A 25,873-nucleotide genomic window follows, 5' to 3' on the forward strand; every position below is an offset into this window, starting at 1 on the left:
CGAAGTAGAACAACACTGACCAGAACAGAAGATAGTTTGGCTGCTAGAAAGTTGTGCGTCATTCCGTCGAACACCTTGTGCGCGTAGCCGAATCTCCAGGTCTCCAGCCCAAGACCAACAACCCTGTTCGCCCACTCGACGCATTGCAAAAAGCAGGGCGGTGTATGACTCGCGTGAGAGAGCGCCAACTAATCTGTGCCGTCAGATCTGCTCGGCTTTCCTTCTTCCCCTTCTCTGGTCACCGGACTGGAGATGGAATCGTAGAAAAAGGTGGGAGAAAGGGGAGAGCGGCGGCGGAGGCCACGGCAACGGCGAGCGAGCATCTCTCACCACGGATTACATGACGACAGTATGACACCATGGCTATTGGAAGCCCACAAATGTGAAGGCCCAACAAAATTACAGCCCACATAGCCAACAAAATCGGAAGCCCATTTAGGAGGCCCATTTAAGGGTGATGCAATCATGGCAGGACATCTGAAGGCCCAATGTCGCAAGACCAATCTGGGCCGTCGGATCTGCTCCGCCTTTCCTTCCTCCTCCGCTGCGGCCACCTGAGGGACACAGCGCACATCCTCCCGCCGCCGCCGCCGCCGGCGGCTCCTCCCTTCTCCACCTCCTGCCCACGCGCTGGCACGGCATCCCTGTATCGTCCACGCCGCCGCCGCCGCTACATCTCCGCGCATCGACCTCCTCCCCCATGGTGGGATCCCCTTTTCACATCTTCCTTCGTCGGGCTACACCCAACCATCGGCAGGTCGACGGCCGCGGCAGGCCGAGCACCACGGCTCATCAGGAGGACCACGGCTCACCAGGTATTTCATCTTGATGCGAACACATGATTGATTCATTTTTCTTATTTTGCTCATCTACGCTACGCTTAGTGGTGGCTAGGAACGCAAGGGAGTAATTTATGGTCTGATACATCCTGGATGTAGAGGTCATTATCAAAAGAATAATAAGGGAGTAATTTAATCGACTAGGTTGATGCAGAGCAAGCTAGGAAACTACACACCAGATGAACTGAAATTGCAGAATGAGCAACATAAAAAAAATTAATTGAATTGGCGATGTTGACAGTTCCACAACCACCTGATTAAAATTACAGAGAAAAACTAAAATTGATATTTAGTTAAGACGGTTGATTTGATCACGTCTGTGAGGGTGTGATATATTGTCATATCGGGATTTAGTAAAACAGATGGAATGTAGGAATAGATAAATTATAAAATGTTACACTCCAGTGAAATAAAAAACTGCAGAACTCCTAGTGTTGAAAATTAAATCGAGAAACTATACAAGTTGATTCCAGTAAGGTATTTTTTTTCTTATGGAATATTTCGATGTAGAAACAAATACATGTTACACGCATTGTTGACTAGAATAAACACAAGTTACACACGGTTAACTAGAATTCATTTTCTTGAGAGGAACTAATTAGAATTCTGGAATTACCAAAAATTAAATTTGGTTTAAAATATTTTTGGCAGCTACTTGGATTAGTGAATCCTTCTACAGGCAATAATTAATTGTCAGGGATCAGTGAACCCCATTAGAGACTGAAAACAGATATTTGTTTTAAGTTCAAATTTGCGAGCCAAATAAATAGCATCTTTAAGTAGGCCAATATTATTAGAATTGGTAAAACACCTTTATATTGATTAGTTTTCTTAGGAAAACAGAAGACTTTTTTTTTACACTAGCAGAGTTTTGGGATTACAGCAGATGAAACAAAGATGCCACAGCTCAACAAAACAACAATACAGAAATTTGTAAATAGATCACAAAATCATAAAACAAAAAAGACTACAGATGGAGTAGGTGTGTACAACACATCGATAACACACTAGTTCCCTCCAACTGTGGAGATTATGACTAGGTAATCTATTGTTCTTTTGATAATTCGTTGTACTCATCTATCACCACACTAATGTTGGAGGAATCAGCCTTTCGAATCTTGCTTGCCAGTCCTTTGATCTGAGAGACCTTCTCTTTCGCATCTTCAGGTGCCTGGCTGCTAAAGGTCAGAAATACCTGTTGGAGACTTGAAAGGTTTTCCAGGCCGTATACACACTCAATGATTCTGAACCTCAGCTCAAGCCTCTGAAGCTCTGGCATTGCCCCTTCGAGGAAGCTCAGGGGTGGTAGCACTGGTGCTGTAAAACACAGCAACCTCAGCTTTGTAAACCCCCCATCTGGCACAAAGATTTTACCTCCTGACTCCAATGTATTCTTATGCACAGTTTTGAGGATATTTGAAATATCCTTTGCTGCATCAAGTGAAAAAATGAGAGAGAAAAGCTCAGGAAGCCTACTAAGAGTCACCAAAGTATCTGTCGTAAGTGAAGTCAAGGACAGAGTAAGCTTCTCAAGGTTGTGTAAGCGGTCAATCCATTCTGGCACTTTAAACAAGCTGCCAGAAAGCTCAAGGGTGTAAAGGTGTTCTGGTTGTGCTTGTGAAGAACTCAGTGATCTGTTAAGGAAGCCTGTGAAACTGTCATCAATTGCAAGAAACTTGAGAGAACAACTGCTCAAATGCTCAATAGCAGAGAGCAGCAATTCATCATCTTTTGCTTGGAAATTAACAAGCCTGTAAATGGCAAGTTTCTTAAGGTTGGTGAGCTTCTCCAAAGCTGCTAGCGGACGCAACTGTTTTGGCATATCCACCTTGCTGCCTTCCTTATGGGTACCTTGCAAGCCTGTGATATCTCCATCCTTGGCATCGGTGGTTGAAGCATCTCTGATGACTTCCATAACTTGTGCCTGCTCCCTAGCTGCTTTCTTGGTTGACCTTCCAGAGATCTCAATCCCAGACAGTGTCTGTATAGTTGTCATCTTTGTGATTCCTTCAGTTAATCTCAATGCCCTTCGCTTGGTTTTATTGCCAGCCAATAGATGGACCATTCGTTGAAGCCTCTCCACTGATGCAGGCAAGTTTGTGACATCTGTGTCCCTTATGTCAAGTACCTCCAAATACTCCAGCCTGCCTATTTTCTTCGGTATCTTGTGGATTTCCGTCCCACGCAAGCTTAGGTACTTCATCTGATGCATATTACATATTTTCTTGAGCTGGTTTGATGACAAGTCCTTGCATCCTTCAAGATCCAACACCTGCAGTATCTGGAATTTGAGCATAGTAGAATGAAGAGCTTTGAAACTCTCCAATACAGTCAAGGATCGGACATGCGATAACTTCATCCTCTCTACTAGCACAGTTTCTTGCCGATCACTTTTATGGACAGACAACCGTCGCACTTTGTAGCTTGGAAATGGTGTCTGCCAGTGGCTACCAATAACAGTGATGAAATTCTCATCACCAGATTTGGAGACAATGTACTCAAGGACCATGTCATGAATTTGACAGCTCTTCACCTTCCCATTGCTGCTGTTGTTGATAGGCCGAATCAAGTTCCTGCCAATGAGTTCATTGAAGTTGTCTTCTGCAACTTCCTCTGCCGTCTGCCCATGTTTCTCAGTAACAAATCCTTCAGCAATCCATCTTCTTATCAAACGTTTCCTGCTAATATTGCGGCCCTTCGGAAATGTACTCAAGTAGAGCAAACATGTCTTAAGATCAGGTGGCAGATTTTTGTAGCAGTGGTTAATTATCTGCACTACTTCTGTGGTAAGATTGTTTCCCAACTCTGCACTTAAAGCCTCATCTACATCAACCAAATGCTGATCCAATGTCAGGTCAATCTTCGATTTCAGTTTACTAGCAATCAGCCCTGCTACTACTACAATGGCCAAAGGCAGACCTCCACATATCCTCATGATAATGCTAACGTTAATGGGTCTACTGGGACACAGATCATTAGCAGATATTATCTGAAGAAACAAATTGTAGGAGTTCTCTAGATCGAGCTGTTTGAGCTTGTGCACATGACCATTTTGACGGCGGCAGGCTTCAGCTACAGAGTTAAACCTGGTAGTCACAATTACGCAACTACCCTTATCATTCTTAGGTAATGAATCCCTAATACTTTCCCATGCTGATACAGACCATATGTCATCAATCAAGATATGGTACCTGTTCAAGAATTGTTTAGAAGTAAGTAGTTGTAAATAGAGTGATTTCACGGTACTTGAGAAGGTACCGTAAAGTTACTCTATAAATAACATTCTATACTACCTTCTTCGTTTAATATTTCAACTTAAAAGAACGAAGGGAGTAGTATTCATCCCAGGCACAAAACATATTGTCAAACCTTTTCAACTTGGGTATCAATATTTTTTTTTCTATTCTGCATAAAGTTATTGGATTTAATAAATATATACAATAAAATTTCTGTTCAAAAGTTGCGGTTTGTAGACCATTTGTATCCGAAACGACTGTTACCTGTGAACAGAGGAAGTACCCATTATCCAAATCAGTAACTATCATAATTCAAATTTGGTATTGCTATTTCATTACTAAAAACTTGTGAAGGAATGAAATAAATATAACAAAGCCAAGATCTATACCTCTTGCCATGTAGTTGATCAGCTAGCTTCTTCTTGAGCGCTTCAACTCCCCATTCCTCAATTCCGTGGAGAGCATCCTGAGAAGCACTGACCTGCTTCTGATGGAACTGGCTGACTAGGCTTCTCAAAACTGTTGGGAGATGAAACTTCTGCGACGCGAGCATGAACGCTCTGGAATCAAACTCGTCTCCAAACTTGCGGTAAAATGACATTGCGAGTGTGGTTTTGCCAAGCCCACCCGATCCGACGATGGCAAGGTAACTGATTTGACTCTGCTGCTGGCCGTTCTGCTTGGAGACCATGAACCATCTTTGAAGGTCGTTCATGGCGTCGTCCATGCCTACAGGTTCAACGGTGCCAATCAGCCGGGGGAGAGGAGCTGGATGGTCTCTGGGAGAGCCGGAGTTGTTGTTGCCGCCACCATTTGCGTTTGCTGGGAGGTTCTCCACCCCGTACCTTGTGCGCCGTTCGCTGACATGCTGCGCGCGGCGCTTGAGGTTGCCGATGTCGGCGGCGATGCAGCGGCGCTGGTACAGCGTGGTGAGCAGGTACCACGTCCTCTTGAGGGAGACAACTGTGCCGGTCCCGCGGGGCTCGCCGCCGAGGCGGTGGCGGACGTCGTCGACGCAGTCCTCGATGTCGTAGGCGACCTCGCGCACCTGCTTCATCCAGTCCTGACGCTGCTCGTCGTGGGCGACGTCCCGCTTGAGCCTGCTGAGGAAGGCCTGCATGCTGGCGAGCTCGTCGTTGATGTACTGGATGTCGTCGCGGACGCCGGAGATGAGGGTGTACTCCTGCGCGAGGAGGCTGCCCAGCTTGCTGACGAGGGACTTCACGGCGCCGCTCGACGCGCCGACCACCAGATCCATGATCGACCAGCTTCCGTTTCAGTGATTCCCCCACGCCACAATTCTCTCTCTAGTCGTAACCTCCTCGTAGGATATGGCTTCGGCGACGGCGAGAAGAAATCGCCAGTGGCTGTCGGGGAATACCGGAGTAGGAACCTGATCGGAAAGTAAGAAACGGTGGAGAATTGGATGTTTGGAACCCCAGTGCCCACTGGCCAGGACCCCGTCCAGCTGGCGGGATTGACCGAGTGGGACAGTCATGATGCCGTGATGATGATGGTTGGTGGCTGGTGGGGTTGTTGTGCCTTCGGTTCTCGAAGTTTACAGCCAATGTAATAGCAAGTTTAATAATATAGCCCACTACTAACTTCAAATCATCTGTAATTAATGTAATAGCCAATTCATAAGTTGCTTGCAATACTATTAATACTTAATCCCACCTATCATACACACATTACGTCTTGGAGTTTATGCTGCAGTTGGCTGCTGTTCTTCTCTCTCTTCCTTTATATCTTTAAAATATGTTTATAGCTGGCTTATAGCCTGCTATTATACTTGCTCTAATTGGCGGATATATGAGGGAGTTGACTAAACAGCATCCTAGTTGTCTAACTAAACAGTTCGCCTCATATCCTTTAAGCTTTGTTTGTTAAATGAGATTGGAAAATAATATCTCACCCTTCAAAGGGCAATATTGCATCATAGCTATTCTTTCTTCACACTTCATTTATTTTCCTTTCTCAATCCTATATTGAGTCCTCGGCTCCTCGCGCCCCCACCTATATGGATCGGTTGATTCCAATCGAACTGAGGGTGTGTTTAGTTCACGCCAAAATTAAAAGTTTAATTGCAATTGGAACGATGCGACGGAAAAGTTGGAAGTTTGTGTATATAGGAAAGTTCCGTTGCAATGGAAAAGTTGAAAGTTTGAAGAATTAGGGAACTAAACCAAGTCTGAGTAGTAATTTTTTTTTTACTCGCATCTAACCGAGATAAATACGGGAGAAGAGAAAAAAAAAAAGAAGAAGAATCATATTCACCAGATCTCATCCGTTAAAACACAAGGGCGGCACGTGCGTCCTCGTCAGTCCTCACGCTGCGCCTAGAGGGTAGAACAAGCGAGCCGTTCGATCCCAGGACTCTCCACGCGCCAAGAGGGTAGAAAATACCTTCTCACTCTCTTGTCATCTCCAATCCCCAAACTCGTGTCCAAAATCCTCCAGAAAATTTCAGATAATCGTGGGGCGTGTGCGGCGCCGCCTCTCTTCCTCTGCTCTTCCTTCCGATCCGGTAAGGGAATACAATCTCCCATCGTTTTCTCAAGCGTATACTTGCCGACGACCAAGGCGGAGCGACCCCTTCCCTCTCGTTGCAGTCTACTCCAGCAGGCTAGCAGGGGGCGCCGGGGATCATGGAGCATGAGCAATTGTTGAAGTATTTCGACTACTACCTCACGACAATCTCGACGAAGCTTGCGGCCGGACAGCTCACCGACGACCGCGAGAGGCACTGTTTCGCGTTCATGGAGATGGAGCTGGCCGCCATTGTCAGATCGCTGAGGACGCCGCCGACGCCATCTCATGGCGTTGACGGCCACGATCGTCAGACCTGGCTGCAAGAATTGAGGCGACTGGCCAGCGAAATCGAGCACCTCATGGCTAATCACGGAGAAGCTGACCACCACCCGCCAACACGCTTCGTGCTGCTGCGGAGAGCCACGCGGTGCTTCCGAGTCCGACGACGTATGGGCATGGATTTGTACAGCCAATTCCAGGAGGAGGCGCACCAACTGCACCTCGCCGCCGAGGATCCCTGCATGTGTAAGCACCTAAGATCCCACCCACCACCACCAGAGGGCGTGGCTGGTGGCGATCATCTTGTTGGCATCAAAGGCCCGGCAAAGAAGCTGCTCAGGTGGCTCATGAACGCTGAGACCAGCCTCCAATTCATGGCCATAGTTGGACCTATCGGAGTGGGCAAGACCGCTCTTGCCATGGAGGTCCACAGTCGAGTCCGGTGCCAACCTAAGTATTTCGAGTTCTGCGCTATCGCCAACCTCTCCCGAAGGCGTGAGCCCGTCAGGACCAGGCTTTTTCTTCGCAGCATCCTCTCGCAGATCACAGACCTGGAGGAATCATCATCATCTCACAACTCAGAATCAGAAACTAACGAGGAGTTGGCTGCCCACATATGGAAACACCTCCAGTATAAGAGGTAAAAAGCCACGCACCACTGTTTAATGGAGCTGTCCATTGATCGTTCTATCATGTATTCAACGATTCAGATCGAGCTTAATTAATCTTTTTTTCTCTTAGTGATGTTCTTCAGGTACTTCATTTTAATTGATGATATAAGCAAGGACTCGGATTGGGGAATAATCAATGATGCATTTCCTACCAATCACTGCGGGAGCCGAATATTGCTTACAACCCGCAATGAATTGATTGCCAACTTCTGTAATTCTAATTATGATGGTGAGGTGCATACCATGAAGCCTCTAAGTGACTCAAATTCAGATAGGTTGCTTCGCACAAAAGCTTTTGGTTCTATGGATTATTGCCCACCAGACAATCTGAAGCTACTATGTGAAGAAATCTCGAAGATATGTGGAGGAATACCATTGTACGTAACTTCTATGGCTGAATGGTTGAAACAACATCAACCACAACACGAAAGCTCTGCAGTTCCTGCGGAGGAACAAGCCCGCCTGCTGCTGAAACGGTTTGGACAAAAGTTATCATTCAAGTACAACGATACATTGAGGCCGTCGCTCTACTTAAGCATGTTTCCACAAGGATACGTGTTCGATAAGAATCATTTTGCCATGAAATGGCTAGAGGAAGGGCTGGCCGGTATTCATTCAGGGTTAAAAGTAGATATGGAACAAGCAAAGATGTCTTTCACCGAGATGGTTGACATGAACATCATCAGCCCAGTAGCAGAAAATTGTGGACTCAATCTCGATGAAGACGAGTTATGCCAGTGGCAGGTCAATCCTTTCATGCACAAGTTTCTTGCCTCCAAAGCAGCAGAGAAGGGCTATGTTTTTACCAGCACAACTCTGTCTTCAGTGACAGACGATGGCAACATGGCTCGGACAGCACGCCGTCTAGCTCTCCATAATGCAGATCCAAGGCTCCCAGCAATGCTGCAACAAATGGATCTGTCTCATACTCGTTCACTACTGGTATCTGGTGTAGTAGACCGAACAGCAGTCCCCATGAACAAGTTTAGCTATCTGGTTGTGTTGGATCTTCAAGGTTGGGAGAATTTGAAGGATGAGGATCTGCTGCAGATATGCAAAATGTTTTTGTTGACCTATCTTAGCATCAGACGCACTAGGGTCAGCAAGCTCCCACCGGAGATCAAGGAGCTGCGCATTCTGAACACATTGGACGTCAGCCGCACACACATAGCTGAGCTCCCGTCAGAACTGTGCGAGCTATCATGTTTGCGCATGCTGGACCTAAGATGCACACAGATAAGTCAGGTGCCCGAACAAATTGAGGTGTTATACCTCCGTTTCAGAACTCTTCTCATTGGAGGTGATGGAATGATCAACCCTGATGAGACAGTAGTAGTAACAAAGATACCGCACACTCTCATGACAAATCTTCAACTGTTTACACTGGCAACTGTTGATTTAAGTGAATACCCTGCAAGCTTCGTGGATGCTCTCGGTTGTCAGAACTCCTTGAGGGTGCTTGCAATAATATGGTCCCTTCATCAAAGCACTGATGAAGCCTACCGAGAGGCTCTACGGTCATCCATCAAAAAATGCATGGAACTCAGGTCTCTAACAATTCATTGTGCGCGTGGATGCTCCATGGAGTTCCTGGGTTCTCTAAGTGATCCACCCAAGGAACTTAAGAAATTCAAAGTAACCACCGGAAGATTTGTCAGTGTTCCCCAATGGATTAGAGGACTTGAGCATCTCGCTTTCTTGCAGATCACCGTCTGTAAATTAGAGCCAGATGATGTCAAGATCCTCGGATCTTTGCGCTGCTTGAAGTGTCTCATATTAGGCTTGGAGTTCGTTCCCGAAGAAGGGATGGTGATCGAAAGCGAGTGGTTCGGTTGTCTTGAGAGATTCTCCCTTGATTGCCCTGTGCCATGGCTGACTTTCAAACGAGGAGCCATGCCGATGCTCAATTATCTACAACTGAAAATCTGCTCAGGCTCTGTAAATCAAGTGAGTGCTGTTCCATCAGGCCTCACTAAGCTCCCAAAGATCACGGAGGTAGTAATCTGTTACAGCAAATGGTGCAAGAATAGCTCTAACGTCAAGATGACGGTGGGGGCGGTGAGAAAACAGCTTGCCAGGCATCCCGGCCAAATCGACCTTGTTATCAATGGCAGACAGACGATATTGACCCAGAGATACAGGGCGACGGAAAGTGGAACCAAGAATGATGTTCATCAGCTGATGTGGACACGAGGACAGTAACACAGATCCAAAGCGAGAGAGAAGAAATTGAAGGTGAAAATGAAATCGAGATCCCATGAACAGTAACACAGACGGCTAATCTGGCATGTGTTGACTAGGATGGCACGCGTGGATGGCTGAGTCAGCCTCACTGATCTTTACTCTCACAACCTGTATTCCTGCCATTGTGCTTCGGCATCTGCTGAGTCTGACATCGGGGAAAACAGAGGATCGATGTTGAGGACGAGCCTCCGGCTCCGACACCGGTGCAGCGATTTTGTAGCTGCAGCGGCCGTAGCAGCATATACAGGGCCTGTTCACTTTGATATAAAAAAAAAACCTTGGATCTATTTGGTTCTCTACCCTACCAATTAAATTAATTGATAGTGACAAAATTTTGGTTTAATACCAATATAATGCCATGGTGTGAATGCAGAGTCGGAGGAGTCTCTTCTCGTGATGATTACTGGCATCAAGGGGAGGATTAATAGGTGGGATGCAGACTGCTCGACTCTCTCGTTCTCGTCTTCCACGATGACGGTGATGTTCACTTTGATGCCAAAAAAAATCTTACCAAATTTTGGCATTGCCGAAATTTTGACAACTATACTAAAATTTTGGCAGAATTTCTTATATAGTTACTAAAATTTAGCAACAAACTAAATGTAGCCATTTTTTTAAGTAACTTTACCAAAATTTAATAAGGTTGAAAATATCATCAAAGTGAACAGGCCCTTCAGAAATCAGAATGCACACATCCAGAAGCTTCCAGTTACCGGAAGGAGACTGTGGAGATAGTGCAAAGGAGACGCGCCTTATGGTCATCGGGGTCCTCGGCGATGCGCTTGACCTGCGCAGTGGGGGACGTTGCCGATGGCAAACTCCACGGAGCTTCGCGTGGGCGTCGAAGCGGAAGGTGAAGAAGACCTCCCTCCCGTTTGCACGTCCCAGAGCCAAGAGGTCAGAACTTGGCGATCTGGTAGTTAAAAGGTAAACCATTCCTAAATATTTTCTCTTTTTTTTTTTCAGTAAACGCAAACCATGCCGAGGAAGACGATAAGACATTCTGCCGATGCATGTCTTATGGAGAGGCAGCTTCAGTTTTCCCTGAAGAATTTCAAGTTTGGTTCGATCACTTCTATAGTGGTTTTCCCAGAAAGTGCAAGAATATGGTATCCCTACACCGATGTCAATTCTTTATGAGCTCCCCACTGATATGAGAATGGACGATGTCAATGATGAGAATGATCCTAGAGCCAGAAATATACTCCCTCCATCCCAAAATGTTTGACGCCGTTGACTTTTTTAAAAATGTTTGACCGTTTATCTTATTCAAAAAATTTAAGTAATTATTAATTATTTTCCTATCATTTGATTTATTATTAAATATATTTTTATGCATACATATAGTTTTACACATTTCACAAAAGTTTTTGAATAAGACGAACGGTCAAACATGTTTAAAAAAGTCAACGGCGCCAAACATTTAGGGAAGGAGGGAGTATTTGTAGGGAGCGTATCCTATGCACACAGGCCCTCGCGTGTACACACCGTGTACACTAACTAAAAATTATCACAAAAAATTCTAGGAAAATTCATACATGTACTTTCAATAGTATTACATCTACATGCAAAGTCGCATCTTCAAATTCATTCTACATAGAGAATAACAAAAAAGATAAAATTCTGACAAAATTGCAACCTTAAAACTGTCAGATTTTTTGTTTTTTTTTGTTACGGCTAAAATATAATGAATTTGACGTTAAGATTTTAACCCTAGGTGTAATACAATTGAAAGTATGTGTATGATTTTTTCTAGATTTTTTGGTGATATTTTTTAGTTGGTGTGCACGTGTGTACACGTGAGGACCTGTGTGCATAGAATATGTTGCCGTATTTGTATCAGCCAATCTATCCCTGTATCCTTCCAACTAGAATTTCAACTGGCCGGTACTCTGAAGTATCATATGAATTTTATAATCCAGTGGTTGCAGCGAGGCAGCTGGGTTGTGGCCTAGTCCCAATCGGTCTACTTTTCAGCAGAAAAATTCAAACCAGAGGAATTATCACCTCAACCCTCTTATTTGATCGGTTATCAAGCATTGAAGGACCTGCCCTTGGTTCTTTGATCAACTTCGAAGTTCATCCTATGCGCAGCAGGCTGTTTGGCCAATGGTAGAGTGAATGGAAAAATCACATCTTCCCTTTGTCTTCCAGTTTCTATGTAAGTATCTAACGATTGTCAACCCCTCCATTAGTCCTCAGGTAAACCACTTTTCATATTTTCAATACTGCAAATTCTTTTTTCCCATAAAATTAACATACTGCAATGTGGCTGAACCCAAGCCACCACATTGATCCGCCTACCGTGCGTTTCCTCCTCCAATTAATTAAAAAACCGATTCCCCACTCCTTCCTCGTTATTTTCCGTAGGAAAAAGTCCAAATACAACCCCCCCAAAAAAAAAACTCTGGATGGAAGTCCGTCTAACACCCTGAACTTTGAAAACGGACATTCAACACCCTAAACTTTATATTACCATTTGGTTTTGCATAGTGGTTTTTATCTAATTTATATATAAGTTTGATCACGTGACATACAAATGTATCACTGTATAAATATAAATTGATGACTTACAAGTGATGATAAACAAATATGTTATATTAGTTATTTAAAGTTGTTCGTTTAAGTATACAAAACCATAATCTAAAACTATATTAGGGGTAATATGAACGATATTGACAGTTTAGGGGGTTGAATGTTTGGTTTTAAAATTCAGGGTGCTAGATGGACTTTCGTCTAAAGTTTATGGGGGTATTTGTACTTTCTCCTTTTCCGCATATTTCCTTTTTCAATCCCGCTTTAATTCGCTAAATTCAATCCCTATTTAACATTCGTCGATGATGGTCGGCAGGCAAGCTTTCCATTGTTTTTATCCCGAGTTTTACGGCTTCATTTCGATTTTTGGAAAAAATGAAAAGAGGAGATCGAGTGGATCAAAAGATTTCAACCAATTCTGGGAGATAGAGAAAGATTTAGGCCAAATTTTATGGGAAGGATCGGCTCTGGCTTTGAACATGCACGGGACTAACTTCTAGAGGTTGGAGAAGACAGTCTATGCGAGTTGGGCCTACAGCTCCACTTGTGGGCTAGATCAAAGAGAGACAGGCCAAGCGAAGGGATGTAGCGGACTGGAGTAGGGCTGAAAAGGAAGAAGGGGCTGGTTCAGCCCAAACAAGCAATAATTTTTATTAACCTTTTCAATTATAATGTATAACGATTCCAATGTTTTAATTTATTTCTCATCTCCCAACAGCTATTGTATTATTGAAAAAAAGGGTAAGGCTTTACCCGTAGCAACGCGCATGTATTTTTTTTCTAGTAAAGATAAAGATATAGTTGGTATTTTTTAAAAAAACTATATTAAACAGTTAAAAATAGTGGATCCACCAGATTAAATGAAAAACAATAGGTAGATGTTTTTTTTTCTTATAAATTTCTCTAATTTATTAGAGCGCCACGTAGCGGTGTAGGAATGTTTGTAGAGTACCACGTGATGGTTTGAGAGTGTTTTTTAGCGAGTTTATTAAACTTTTAATATTGGTCCTAGATTCTTTTTTTGGACGAAAGAAGTATATTCTACTCCCTATGCAAAAAAACAAATTTAGACTGGATATGACATATTTGAGTATAACGGATCTGAACAGAGATATATTCAGATTTGTAGTACTATAATGCGTAGCAGTAGGTTGGTTTTTATAGGAGGAAATACGACTATACGAGTACTTACACATGATGGAACTTCGCTGGTCACCTCATTTTCAGCCTAATTTTTGAGCTCAGAGCGACGCTATCATACACTAAGTACGATATTACGAGCAATCAATCAATCAATCGAGCATAATGCAGCTTAAGCCAGCCAGCCATCGCCTTCGTTTGGTACTGCACGTGTCAAATCCCCCGGGAGGGCCGGGCCCACCGTACAGTGACACGTCCAGCCACTGGCAGTTGGGCCGCGAGCGGGCCAACTAACCACCACCCCAGCATTTACTACTCCCCCCGTGCACAACCACTAATCCACCCAATGACATCTCGGTCCCACCAGTAACTCTGGCCCCACCTGTCATACAGCGTGTGGTGCCACGTCCGTTTCCCCTTCCCGGGAGGGAGCAGCGTCCTGTTTGTTATTTACCCGTATTGGTTTGTACCCGAGACACTGAGATGTGGGGCCCACGGTGAGATTGGCAGCTTGCGCGTGGTTTTTCTGGTGGTCGTAGGCACACCGCCCGCCGCGACCGCCCAACTACTCGGTGAGCTGACTCAGGGCCAGTTTAGTTCCCAAAAATTTTCCCCTTCACCTATCACATCGAATCTTTGGACATATGTATGAAGCATTAAATGTGGACAAAAAGAAAAACCAATTGCACAGTTTAGCTATAAATCGCGAGACGAATCTTTTGAGCCTAATTAGGCCATGATTAGCCATAAGTGCTACAGTAACCCACATGTGCTAATGACGGCCTAAGTAGGCTCAAAAGATTCGTCTCGCGGTTTCCAGGCGAGTTCTGAAATTAGTTTTTTCATTTGTGTCCGAAAACCCCTTCCGACATCCGGTCAAACGTCTGATGTGACACCCAAAAATTTCCTCTTCCCCAACTAAACACAGCCTCAGTAAATAAAGAAGCCGTACTCGTGTCATGTAAATTTTCGCCCAGGTACTCGTGGGACGACGAAATAAAAACCGGCTCCATGCATGGCTGACTCCGTACACCGCTACCCGTAACACGTTACACGTCTACGGGTGGCATGGGCGAGCGACATGAGTTATACTGGATGGATGGATATGTTTATTTGGAGGTCAGGATGGATAGGGCAGCCTAGAAAAGGGAATATTCTCTTAATATATTGGATGAGTGTATCTGGCCGATTTGACCGTATAAAGTCATACAATTTTGGTACATGTGATGCGTCATATTCTAATTGGTTGTGGTTAGTTTGATATTCTGTTAGCAAGCTTCAAATGATTTTTTTTTCTTCTAAACAATTTATCTAATTTATGATCTGCTTACACCATTATATTTGTTACAATTAAATCTTTAATAAAATCTCAGGTGATTATATTTTGATAAAAAAATATATATGACAAATGTGACCCACTAACTTTTGGCATATCCTATCCATGCTATATCCTTCCAACCAAATAAGAAATTTAGTCATCCTATCTATACAAATCAAATAAAAAATTAGATCGCCATATCCAACAAAACATAAATGGTCCCATTCATGACCATCAACCAAACATGCATGCATGACCATCAGCCACACCCACACCCACACACACCCTAAATACTCTCCCGGTGATGGCCATATAGTAATAATTTCATTTTCATCCAAGCATTGCCATCTCCATAAAAGTATGGACATGAATGGACTTGTTTGCAAACAGTGCTAGAGTTAAAAACTTAGAATGGACTTGTTTGCAAATAGTGCTAGAGTTAAGATGATGGCAACGACCACCCAACACCACACCAACCGATCGGCTATCGATGTCACGATGCAGCAATGTAGTCCTCCGGTCCAATTTCCAAGCTTGTCTCACAAAGACCATAGTCGACGATCAACGATGGACACTGCTTGCCACTCAGCTGTGAAAATCAACTTTAGTACTCCCTTCCCTCCCTTTTATATTGATCATCGTATAATAAAAAAAATAAATTGTTAATCATATAACCATGATCTCTTCATTTGATGTGTGGTATTATTACATTTATATATACAAATTGAGTTTGCATACATGCATGAAAGTATTTGAGGTAGTAAAACTCTTGTTTCTTGTGCACGGTGGGTGTTAAAGGGTGCGTGTTTCTTGATTTCTTGATGTTTCCGCCGATACTTTGATACATCGTCCGTATTTAAATCTATTTTTAAGTTTATTCGTTTTTGAAAATACATAAGAAGTTGTATAAAAATCATTTTAAAAACTTGCTAACTTTGAATGAAAGTCGGACTCCTAATTGCTTTATAATTCTCGCCAGACCATTAAAAAAAATAACGTACAGGATATATGATCAACATCCCAATAAAGATTTCAAATTAGATATCAATACTATCAAAATAAAAATCCTATATATACATTTTAGAAAAGACAATCTAACAATAATACGATTAAACTAGCCCTCACCCGTTGCAACGCACGGGTATTATTTCTAGTTATAAATACAATATAGGAAAGTTAATTCTTCCTTAATATTGATAAAAAAAATTTATATGATGATCAATATGAAATGGAGGGAGTGGTACTGTATTAGAGTTGACCTCTGAGAATTAGGTTGCTCCGGCACTTCATGGTACTCTCTGATTTTCGGCATATGATACCGTTAATTTATATATATTTGTTTGATCATTTATTTTATTAAAAATGTACACATATTAAAATATGAGTTGTGCTCAAAGCTAGTACTACCCAACTAAAACAAATCACACCAAAATAAATAAAGGTTACGTATTTTTCTAATAAAATAAATGGTTTAACGTATGCCTAAAAGCTATAGATATAATCTAAAGTTAATTTTAAGTTATAAACTTTGATTATAGAATTAGTTTAGGGTTGTTTTCATCAGTTTAGGAGTTTTTGGCATCCGGCTCTCCTTTTTCCATTTCTACGACCGCTAGTAAAATAATCTACCAAGATCCTTTAAAGTCGAAATCACTTTGAAATGTAATCTTTAGGGATTCCAAGTAGATTCATAGTTGGCTCTACACAATTTGTCAAATGGTCACAAGGTCACAGGTGTTCTAAAAAGATATTTATATTAACTTCATTGACTCAATCTAGTTGTTAGAACGCACTGTACATGGGTCTACTATCTCAATTTGATGCATGTCGTCGCAAGAATAGGTGCTAAAGTCCCTTTTTCTCCAATTCAATGGATACGGTTAAAGTTCCTAAGAGACAACACGTTGATAATAGGTTTGTTGAGACGAGATTATGGCATCTAGATCTTCTTTTAGAATTAAAAGCCCACTTAAACGGTTCAGTTTTTTTACTTAGAAAATGAGAATACATAGTTGTAAAATTTAAAAAATAAACTAGAAACCCGAAGTTATTTTTTTCAACTTCTCTATATTCTTACCAGATGAATTCTAAAGTTCTTCCAAACAGACTTTGTAAAGGAGTTGAAAGTACTACCCATTGCATTCAATTGTATAATTGCATCTTAGTAGTATCCATGTGAACTGTTGAAGCACAAATGAATTAAAATGACTTTCTGTTCAGTTTAAGCTTTTGATTGAAACAGAAGACTCATACATAAGTTCTAGGAGTACATATTACTTTTTTCACATCAAATGGTGTATGCTCCTGTTCATATATTCCTATGTCCTCGTTTACTGGTCACTGTTGACCCGCTAGTGTTTTAACTTTGATCATTAATAGTTTTTAAAGGATTAAGTATTAACCTATGATTAGTGAAAGTTATATAGTTGTATTAATGGTATATGTCATACTTCAAGTATATATATATTTTTTTCAGAAAAAACAAACGGCCAATGTTTTGAAAAAAAACAAGTGACAAGTATATACAAATTTTGCTACCTGACATTGTGACCACGGTTTAAGTAGTAAGGCATCACACAAACTGACTTTGGGGAAATACACTATTAAGAGTGTCTTCCCCCAAAACTTCGCGCAGTGTTAAAACCGTGAAATCATAATGTGCCATAAAATAACAAAGCACAACTGCACAGATGAAACTACCCATCCTTTCTATTCAATTTAACCTTTTGGCCGAAACTAAACTATTCATACATAATACCTAAAATATTTCTTTTCCATATATCCTTTTAGTGCATGTTACTGTCACCCATCCTCCTTTTTATTATCACTAGACACAAAAATCCCAACAAAATCCAATTATAATCCAAATAGTACCCCTTCTTTTCTTTTTTCTTTTTTACAGGTCACCGTTCCACCACATCGCACATATTCTTCGTCGCTAATTAGCTTCACCTGCGACCACACACACACCACCACCGCCGCCGCGTCGCCATTCCACACCGCGTCAAGCAGCGCACGCCATCGCCGTCTCCTCCTCTTCTCCGGCGTCCAAGAACCCCTCCCGTGCCCCGGCCATGCCGCCGCCGGAGCCGGACAAGGACAAGCCGCTGCCGAAGCCGAAGCCGCCCAAGCCCAAGCCCAAGCCGCCCAAGCCGGAGCCGGAGCCGAACACGCGCTCGGCGCCGGAGCGCGACCAGACGGCCGCCCCGTACGGCACGGTGCCCCCCGACCCCTTGTCCTGCGCCACCGACTGCTCGCCGGACTGCGTGTTCTACCACCTGTGCCCTTCGCCGCCGCCGCCGGTGGCGCCCGTGCATCTGAGGTCGTCGCGGCTGCCCACGCCGCTCATCGCGCTGTCGGCGTCGCTGCTCGGCGTGTCGGTGGTGCTGCTCGTCGCGTTGCTGGTGTGTCGGCTTATGAGGGGGAGGGGGAGGAGGGGGAGGAGGAGGCGAGGTGGGCGGAACGCGCTCGCGCCGCAGGAGGCGCCGCTGACGCAGCAGCCGCAGCAGGGGGACGAGGAAGGTGGGGCGGCGGGGGCGGCGATGGCGGCGGAGGAGGTGGAGGGCGACGACGACGACGACGACGGAGGAGGAGGGGTTCACCACGTGTGGTACATACGCACCGTGGGGCTCGACGAGCGCGCCATCGCCGCCATCACCGCGCTGGTGTACGACGCCAAGAAGACCGGCGGCGGCATCGGGCTCGCCGGCGGCGGCGGCGGCGGCGGCGGCGGGGGAAGCTGCGCGGTGTGCCTCACCGAGTTCCGCGACGGCGAGACGCTGCGCCTGCTGCCGCGGTGCCGCCACGCGTTCCACCGCGGCTGCATCGACACCTGGCTCCGCGCCCACGTCAACTGCCCGCTCTGCCGCGCGCCCGTCCAGATCAGCGACAAGTCCGCCGCCGCCGCCGCGGCGGCGGCGGCCAACGCCGCGCCGGGCGCCGCCGCGGCCGTTCCCGGCGGCGCGCCCGCGCCGAACCCGCGCAACGCAGCTGCCGCCGAAGCCGACAGAGGAGAGCTCCAGGGCTCGCCGGAGCGCGGCGTCAGGCGAGCCGCGTCGATGGTGACGCTGCCGAGGCGGCCATGGCCGGAGGTCTCGCTCCGGTCGCCGGCGTCGAACAGTGGGCGCATGGGCGAGATGGGCCTCGCCAAGATCGCTCGACTGATGAAATTCTCGGAAGTGTTGGAGATGGCCGGCATCGGAGCGACCAGGTCGGTGTCCTTCGGCGGCCACGGCAGGTCCGGCCAGTCCGCCGCCGCCGGCGCCGGCAACAACGCCGACGAGATTTCACGGTGAATTGCTGCTCTTCTGTGAAGGGATGAATCGCTGAAGGTTTCAGATTTTGGGAGACATGGAGGTGTTTGGTTTGGAGAGTTTTGTCACAAGGGAAAGGTAAAAAAAGTTTATCTTTCCTAAATCTTATGTGTGATTAAGCAAATAAATAACATGAGCTTTGTGCATACACCGCGAAACGTCAGAAATTGTAAATATGAATTCCTGACAAAAAGGAGATGTCTTTGTATGCGAGTTTGTAAGATATAAAAGAGATCACTGCTGCCTGTTCATTACAGTTCATGAAATTATATGAACTATGTTTGGACTTGTCTTTGCATCACCTCTCTTCTTTACTTCCAATCATGCAAGATGTTAATTTCACCAAGATGATTCATGACTGTCGGTGCAGGATATGGCTGTGTCTTGCCTCTTTGATCTTTTATCAATCTGTGATTGTTAAGAGATTTTGATTCACTCATCAAGCTATGGGACTTGCCGACTTGGTGTTTCTTCATCTCTCTTCTTTACTTCCAATCTTGCAAGATGTTAATTTCACCAATATGATGGATTCATGACTGTCGGTGCAAGGAGAAGGGTTGTGTTTTGCATCTTTAATCTTTCATCAATCTGTGATTGTTGAGAGATTTTTATTCACTGATTCACTCATCAAACTATGGACTTGTGTTTCTTCATCTCTCTTCTTTACTTCCAATTTTGCAAGATGTTAATTTCACCAAGAAGGTTCATGGCTGTCGGTGCAGGAGAGGGGTTGTGTTTGATTCTTCGATCTTTCATGAATCTGTGATTGTTAAGACCATTGATTTTGATTCGCTGACCAAACAACAACCTTCTCAAACCTCATGTTCTTCCAGTTTATCACAAGGTTGTTGATTGTTGCATAAAAGTAAAGCAAGCAACCTGCACCTAGTTTTAATTCCAGTACTTTTCAATGTGGTTGAAACATTTTTGATGACTGTGATCAGACCAAAGTACAGGAAATGTGTTGCAACTTGTGAGGAATTTGTTCTGCTGCACCAATCCAGAATGAACTGGATCCTGTTCCAATCCTGTTCACTGAAAAAGAAAAGGGAAAAAGAAAAAGAATTCAGCATTGCATCTGGAGCCTCCTGATTTGCTCATCCAATGGAGTGCATCAATATGGCTGAGGATTCTCAAGGAAGTTGCAACGACAAGCCACCTACTTTTTTTCCCATGTCACCATCAAGCTACTGACACTGCATTAAAAAGACGATGCTACACCATTTGGAAATGCTAATGGTGTGACAAAGCAAAGGAGGGATGCAAGTTAGGCAGTTAACCTTCAGTCACCTCACAAGGCACTAGAGCAGTAGTGACCGTCAATTATATATCGACCTACCATTAGTTGCAGGTCATTGTTGATAACCAAGTAATATGGGGTTAAGTTAGCATTGTGTTATTCTCAAGGCTCTTGAGAAAATGGAGTAGTAGAAAGCAAGTACCTTTCACAAGTTATTCATGCTTTTTTGTTAGATGAGGGGATGGGATCATGGTTTACAAAAAAAACCAAAGAAAACTTGTCGGTTTTTGCGAAAACCGGACTTCTTGGACTGGCTTAGGAACATGAACCGCTTTGTTTTCAGATCAAGTTCATGAAAAATTTAAACTGAGTTTTATTTTTCTTATAAAATTTTACCGGATTTTATTAGGAGTCAACTGCTTCCAGATGGTTTTCATCAAAGCCATGAAAACCTCTAACCTCTGGATTTTTTTTTCTCGCAAACGGTCTAGTGAACCTGGATATGATTGGTGAGGAATGTGTGTAGTACAGCTGATGCAGTAGCAGACACCGACGTATGCATCCGGATCCATATATCAGCCACCGCTAAAATGTATCAGTCTTACTACAAAGGATCTGCATCCGTATGTGATTGGTGAGGCAAAAGTAATGAAAAAGTTTGGCTTGGTTTGGTGTACCTTTCACAAGTTAATTTAGGCTTTAGGATAAGGCCATGGATGATTGGACAGTCTTGTGTCCTTGTGTAGAGCCTTTAGTAGATATTTTGGTTTTCTTGAGGCTATGATGTCCCTGTCATTTTTTGCTCACAAAGTGAGAAAAATGATTAAATGAGTGTTGTTAGTGGAGTCCCGACACGCACGGCAGATACTTCACTCGCACAGTACTCCACTGAAGTGCTGTTGTCTTTGCATGCTTATTCACACTCGCTCAGTGCTGTCTTTGCATGCTTCACACTGGCCAGTTGCCTGTTTATGTCTACATCAAAACAAAAAAGAAAACCAAAAAAGTAAAAAAGAAGAGTTTTTTTATTGAAAAAAAAAGTAAAAAGAAGAGCTGAGATGCCTTGCATCTCCACTGTGGAAATAGAAATCTTGAAAAAACTGGCATTGTTGGTGACGATGCGATTAGCGCGTGAAATGCCTTGAGAGCAAATATGCTTTCTGTAGATGACTCACACAGATATTTAGTCACATAATAACAATATAACAGAACCACTTGTCAGAGGGTCGGCCAGCAAATATGTACCGCAAGGCGCAACACTGGAAAATCCATTATTCCCCCACACCGTTTTGAACATAAAATTTGGTCTCAAATTTCTACATTATACTCGAGAAATTTTCCTCACGAGGGCAGCTAGATGGCATAACTCACATGAGCCCTTCAATTTTACAAAACTCTTGACAACATGGCCATTTTTGTACAAGCGTGACAAAGGGAAGGCCTGGATCTTGCTATGTTCAGCAGACAGGAGAAATTTGGACAGTTCTCCTTTTTGACCCTAAGACAAAAATGATCTCCCAGACGGTATCACATATATCTCCAGTAGACGATCAGATGATAAATTAAGTGATGAAAATCAGAGCCTGGACAAATTTCTCATTGTAGAAACCTTGCTAAGAGATCCTCTTTATGCTGCATATAGTAGTATGCCAAAATTGCAAGAATAATAACCAGTATCATGGTCCATATACTTATACCTGCCAGAACAAAGCAAACATATTTAGGAGGACATGCACGACTAGCAAGTATAAAAAAAATAACAAATAAAGAAGTGGCATACCACGACTCTTAGGTGATCCAATTGAAGTCACCCTAGCAGTAGAATCGAAGGAAGTCGACAGCAAGGTCCTGATATAAAATAGAATACCAACATTGAGAAATCACATTTGTCACATTTGTAAACTCCAAGCAGATCGAGAGTCTACGGCACATATACTGACCTTGAATCTTGAGAGAATGCCAATGTAGTAATAATGCCAAGATGTGCCTTTTTAACTGTTACAAGCGCCCGCATATTTTTTGAACTTAGTACAATAATGCTTCCTTCAATAGTTCCACTGGATAGGGAAATGCAAACGAATTAGGCTTCTAGAAGGTGCATCCACATAATCTCAATAAGCTTAATCATAAAATGCAGTAAGCTGTTGATTGAATTTGCTCACATTGCAAGAAGTGTACAATCAGGCGAGACAGCAAATGCTGAAATTGCCTCACGTGTTATTTTATTTGACCCAATTCTCGTCCACGAGGTCGTATTCCAAGATATTATTTTCCCATAATCACCTAAGAAGCAGGTTTATGTTACTGTCAGGACTTACCCTAGCAGATAATATTCGATCCATAACATGGTTAAATAAAGTCTTGGGTTACCTTGCATCGCTGTAACAAAGAGGATCTGACTGTTGTCAGTCTGATTAGAGAATCTGCAGAAACCAAATATTTCTCCCTGGAAATGTGAATGCAAGAAACTCACTTAAAACAAACACAATACACCAACATATGTTTTTAAAACACATGAACACACACATACTCACTGCTTCTCTTGGGAGATTAGCTACAACTTCTGCTGACTTCAAGTCCCATACTCTACATGGGCCACTGCTTCTGTTCACAGCAAGGAAATGTTCATCGGAGCTAAAAGCACAACACGAAACAGAGGAAACCCATCAGTATCACGCAATCAATAATACCTAAGTTGCGAGAAAAGAAAGAGAATTTTTTACCTGAAGGTTAAATCCTTCACTGATGTTTTCGTATCAGGTTCTTCAAGAATGGAATCCATGGAAGGCCATTTGAAGACCCTTAAATGACCATCCTACATAATTGACAGAAAATTGATTTAGCACCCTAAGTAGAAATCATCAGAGAATTCCCAAGGCACGATTGTAAAGTACAGAAATCAAATTTTGTAATGAATATTTTGCCTTGAAAAAAGTCACAATTGGAAATATTACAGCTATAGACACAAATTAATATAGCCTCGTAAGTGTCCTGATTTGCTTTTAACTAAAGTGAAGGTGAGGATGCTACACATAAAACAACATAACTGAACAAGTATTACCATGGAAACAAATAAAACATTGATTTAGTTTCTTCATTTGTTTATGTGCTCTTATTTTGTTCACTTATTAGAAAATAACTAACCTTACATTGTTGCACACCAAAAAGGATTTGTAACATGCTGATTATGAATCAAGAAGTGCCCTTTGACCAACACAAAGTCACCAACACTATATACACTTCTGGTAAGTGACCTCAATCTCTAATGAATCATTATAAATAGTAAACAGAGGCACGCATTGCTATTGTCAAGTTCCCATGCGAATTCCACAATTTGGTTCTCTTAATCATGTACACAAAATTGTTGCTCATGTAAACCTTATCATAATTTGCTTGCCAAATTGTTTCTGCATGAAGCTCTGAAGTAGATGACTATAGTTTATTACATCTTCTTTACCAAAGACACTAACGTTTATGGCAGTCAGATTCAGAAAGAAAGTTTTTGTGTGCATAAGCAATGGCCAGTAAAAACTGAAAAGGAAAGAAATTTAGCAAACGAAAAGAAGGCAATAAACAGGGCATCTTCCAAAGTATATAGGCCAAAGTACCTATAGGGTTACTGGCTACACGAGGAATGGAATACAAAAATGAAAAAAGTAATGCATAAAGAAAATAATAATCTCTAATAGAAAGCAAGTTATATCCACTTACCTCACCACCAGTCGCAAGTATTGAACCTTCTCCACTGAATGACACAGCTAACTGTAAACCAGCATCAGTCAAATCTGTCAGTGCCTCCTGATCAGCCCTCAAAGCTATATTATCAGGTCCCTCTCCTTCCTGTGATTCCCATCGAAATAACCTATATAGTTGTTACATGGTCAGAAATCAGAATTAAGAAGTGCAAAATAACCAGAAAAAATTCTTTACAAAAGTTGAACCTTCTCTCCTAAAAAGAAGACATCCACTATCATCGCGTAAAAAGGTACATTTCGGAGCTAATACTAAGATATGATCTAGCAATTCATCTACAGTAAGCAAATAACAAAAATATGACTCCTGATATAACAAACAATTCAACAAGTTAATGACAAGACAATTAATACTTACAAAAACAGGAACTAAAATCTACATGCCCCAATTCGAGCTTCATAGTAAAGCAGGGTCTGTAAGTTGGATAAAGAACTCCACAAACTTGTACCCAGCCATCGTTATAAAAAATCAACCTCATCATAATATTGGTTTCTACAAGCCTCTCAGACCACACATATATAATCTTAGTGTTTATATTTCCATGATTAAATCTTAGTAATAATAGAAAAGGTCTACAGTGCCCCCTCTCTCCTCTAATTCTTCCTGAAGTTAAGCTTCAAACAGTTCAACCCTTAAACTGGATTAAAAAAAAACACCCTCAATTTTCAATACCAAATAGATTACACCTACCGTAAGCACAAAACAAGGCTTGTTTTGTGCCACGTCTACTGCCACGATGGCACCAACACAAAGCATGCGCAGCAGAGGGACCTGCAAGCTATAACTACATTTTTCTTTCCCTCTCCCATCTTCTTCCCACATTCTTCGTTCCCTGAATCCCTAACCGCATCGAAGAGGTGGCATGAAGAGTGATCCCCTGTACTCACGTGGTGTTCGTTACAGATAACCTCAAAAGCAGTTCAAAATGTGATGTATGTAGACAGTACTGAGTTTATCTGGGTCATGAATTGAATTGACACCTTTTGAAGCATTTTGAACAATTGAGCTAACTAGAATTCACAGCTAACCAATACCACCCCCAGCTGGCACTGGCGGCACCATCCGCAGTAGTAGCATGAACACAGGTAGATATGGTACAGAAAGGCAAATTTGATCCGAGAGGAGAGTAACCTGCAGCCATTGGGGAATGCGCAGAGGACGCCGTCGCCGCGCGGGTGGACGCCCATCCTGTACGGCACCTGCTCCTCCGTCCCCATCCTCAACACCTGCACCCCACACCACCACCAGCAACGTCAGATCAGCACGGGACGAGATCGAGATCGGCGTGGAAATCTGGCGGAGAAGAAGAAACCGAATCGCTCACCGGGTCGGGGGACAGCGCCGCCGCCGCGGCCGCCCCAGCGGAGGTGTCGAGCGCGGCCACCACCAGCGCGTTGGGCACGCCGCTCCGCCCCTCCCCGCCCCCTCCCCCGAGCGCCGCCATGAGCGGCGGAGGCGGAGGCGGCGTAGCGGGGGACTCCGACGAGGCCGCGCCCGCGTCCGCATCCCCCTCCTCCACCGGAGGAGGCGGATTGAGGATGTGGGCGAGGGGCAGCCACGAGGCGCAGTAGATCGGGAACCCGTACGTCTGCCCGCCGCCGCGCCGCGCCATCGCCGGAGTTGGAGGTGGTCGGCGGCGCAAGCGGATCGGATCCTCTCTGACTTTCGCGTGCGGTTGGGCTCTTGAATCGAATGCGCAATCCAACGGCGAGCAGCGAACACCGGTTTATTCCGGTTTGCAGAAAAAAAACCGAGAAAATATCAGTTCGGCTT

General features: G+C 43.7%; 4 protein-coding genes and 1 long non-coding RNA gene across 11 annotated transcripts; 3 read left to right on the forward strand and 2 right to left on the reverse strand.

Annotated features, from left to right (window-relative positions):
• Positions 1-520: 520 nt before the first annotated feature.
• On the forward strand, positions 521-4,934 carry LOC127753828 (uncharacterized). The gene is made up of 3 exons (XR_008012705.1): positions 521-815; positions 4,479-4,721; positions 4,811-4,934. It is a non-coding gene; the product is annotated as an uncharacterized LOC127753828 (long non-coding RNA).
• On the reverse strand, positions 1,753-5,699 carry LOC127753808 (disease resistance protein Pik-2-like). Of its 2 annotated transcripts, XM_052279234.1 has the most exons (3): positions 4,921-5,073; positions 4,465-4,804; positions 1,753-4,030 (listed from the first exon to the last, which is right to left on the reverse strand). In XM_052279234.1, the coding sequence occupies exons 1-3, from the start codon at positions 4,940-4,942 to the stop codon at positions 1,885-1,887; spliced, it is 2,508 nt and encodes an 835-aa protein (XP_052135194.1). In that variant the 5' UTR covers positions 4,943-5,073; the 3' UTR covers positions 1,753-1,884. The 2 variants fall into 2 exon arrangements, with proteins under 2 accessions (XP_052135194.1, XP_052135193.1); XM_052279233.1 differs by having other exon boundaries at positions 4,465-5,699.
• Positions 5,700-5,745: 46 nt separating this feature from the next.
• LOC127753809 (disease resistance protein PIK5-NP-like) lies at positions 5,746-13,101 on the forward strand. Of its 6 annotated transcripts, none has more exons than XM_052279240.1 (4): positions 5,746-7,526; positions 7,641-10,278; positions 10,463-10,654; positions 10,768-13,101. In XM_052279240.1, the coding sequence occupies exons 1-2, from the start codon at positions 6,724-6,726 to the stop codon at positions 9,757-9,759; spliced, it is 2,922 nt and encodes a 973-aa protein (XP_052135200.1). In that variant the 5' UTR covers positions 5,746-6,723; the 3' UTR covers positions 9,760-10,278; positions 10,463-10,654; positions 10,768-13,101. The 6 variants fall into 6 exon arrangements, with proteins under 6 accessions (XP_052135200.1, XP_052135197.1, XP_052135199.1 ...); XM_052279237.1 differs by having other exon boundaries at positions 10,470-10,654; XM_052279239.1 differs by having other exon boundaries at positions 7,641-10,229.
• A 4,548-nt stretch (positions 13,102-17,649) lies between these two features.
• LOC127754754 (RING-H2 finger protein ATL51-like) lies at positions 17,650-19,895 on the forward strand. Its single transcript, XM_052280320.1, has 2 exons — positions 17,650-19,185; positions 19,478-19,895. Exon 1 carries the CDS (start codon positions 17,869-17,871, stop codon positions 19,087-19,089), a length of 1,221 nt encoding a protein of 406 aa, XP_052136280.1. The 5' UTR covers positions 17,650-17,868; the 3' UTR covers positions 19,090-19,185; positions 19,478-19,895.
• A 1,694-nt stretch (positions 19,896-21,589) lies between these two features.
• Positions 21,590-25,781, reverse strand: LOC127754755 (SEC12-like protein 2). The gene is made up of 10 exons (XM_052280321.1): positions 25,425-25,781; positions 25,232-25,326; positions 24,059-24,209; positions 23,071-23,162; positions 22,882-22,981; positions 22,718-22,793; positions 22,510-22,630; positions 22,288-22,404; positions 22,128-22,195; positions 21,590-22,044 (listed from the first exon to the last, which is right to left on the reverse strand). Exons 1-10 carry the CDS (start codon positions 25,710-25,712, stop codon positions 21,944-21,946), a joined length of 1,209 nt encoding a protein of 402 aa, XP_052136281.1. The 5' UTR covers positions 25,713-25,781; the 3' UTR covers positions 21,590-21,943.
• Between the last annotated feature and the right edge of the window lie 92 nt (positions 25,782-25,873).

This window comes from Oryza glaberrima, chromosome 11 (genome assembly GCF_000147395.1).
Source record: "Oryza glaberrima chromosome 11, OglaRS2, whole genome shotgun sequence".
Classification (NCBI taxonomy): Eukaryota; Viridiplantae; Streptophyta; class Magnoliopsida; order Poales; family Poaceae; genus Oryza; species Oryza glaberrima.

Bases quoted from the DNA above. Each gene is read 5' to 3' on its own strand.
- LOC127753808 (XM_052279233.1), bottom strand. From the start codon at position 5,333: ATGGATCTGGTGGTCGGCGCGTCGAGCGGCGCCGTGAAGTCCCTCGTC. The intron at 4,031-4,464 runs GTATAGATCTTG...ATTCTTGAACAG, and splicing joins GATCAACTACATGGCAAGAG to GTACCATATCTTGATTGATG.
- LOC127753809 (XM_052279236.1), top strand. From the start codon at position 6,724: ATGGAGCATGAGCAATTGTTGAAGTATTTCGACTACTACCTCACGACA. The intron at 7,527-7,640 runs GTAAAAAGCCAC...GATGTTCTTCAG, and splicing joins AAACACCTCCAGTATAAGAG to GTACTTCATTTTAATTGATG.
- LOC127754754 (XM_052280320.1), top strand. From the start codon at position 17,869: ATGCCGCCGCCGGAGCCGGACAAGGACAAGCCGCTGCCGAAGCCGAAG.
- LOC127754755 (XM_052280321.1), bottom strand. From the start codon at position 25,712: ATGGCGCGGCGCGGCGGCGGGCAGACGTACGGGTTCCCGATCTACTGC. The intron at 25,327-25,424 runs GTGAGCGATTCG...TGTGGGGTGCAG, and splicing joins CGGCGCTGTCCCCCGACCCG to GTGTTGAGGATGGGGACGGA. The intron at 22,196-22,287 runs GTCAGTATATGT...ATTTTATATCAG, and splicing joins GCATTCTCTCAAGATTCAAG to GACCTTGCTGTCGACTTCCT.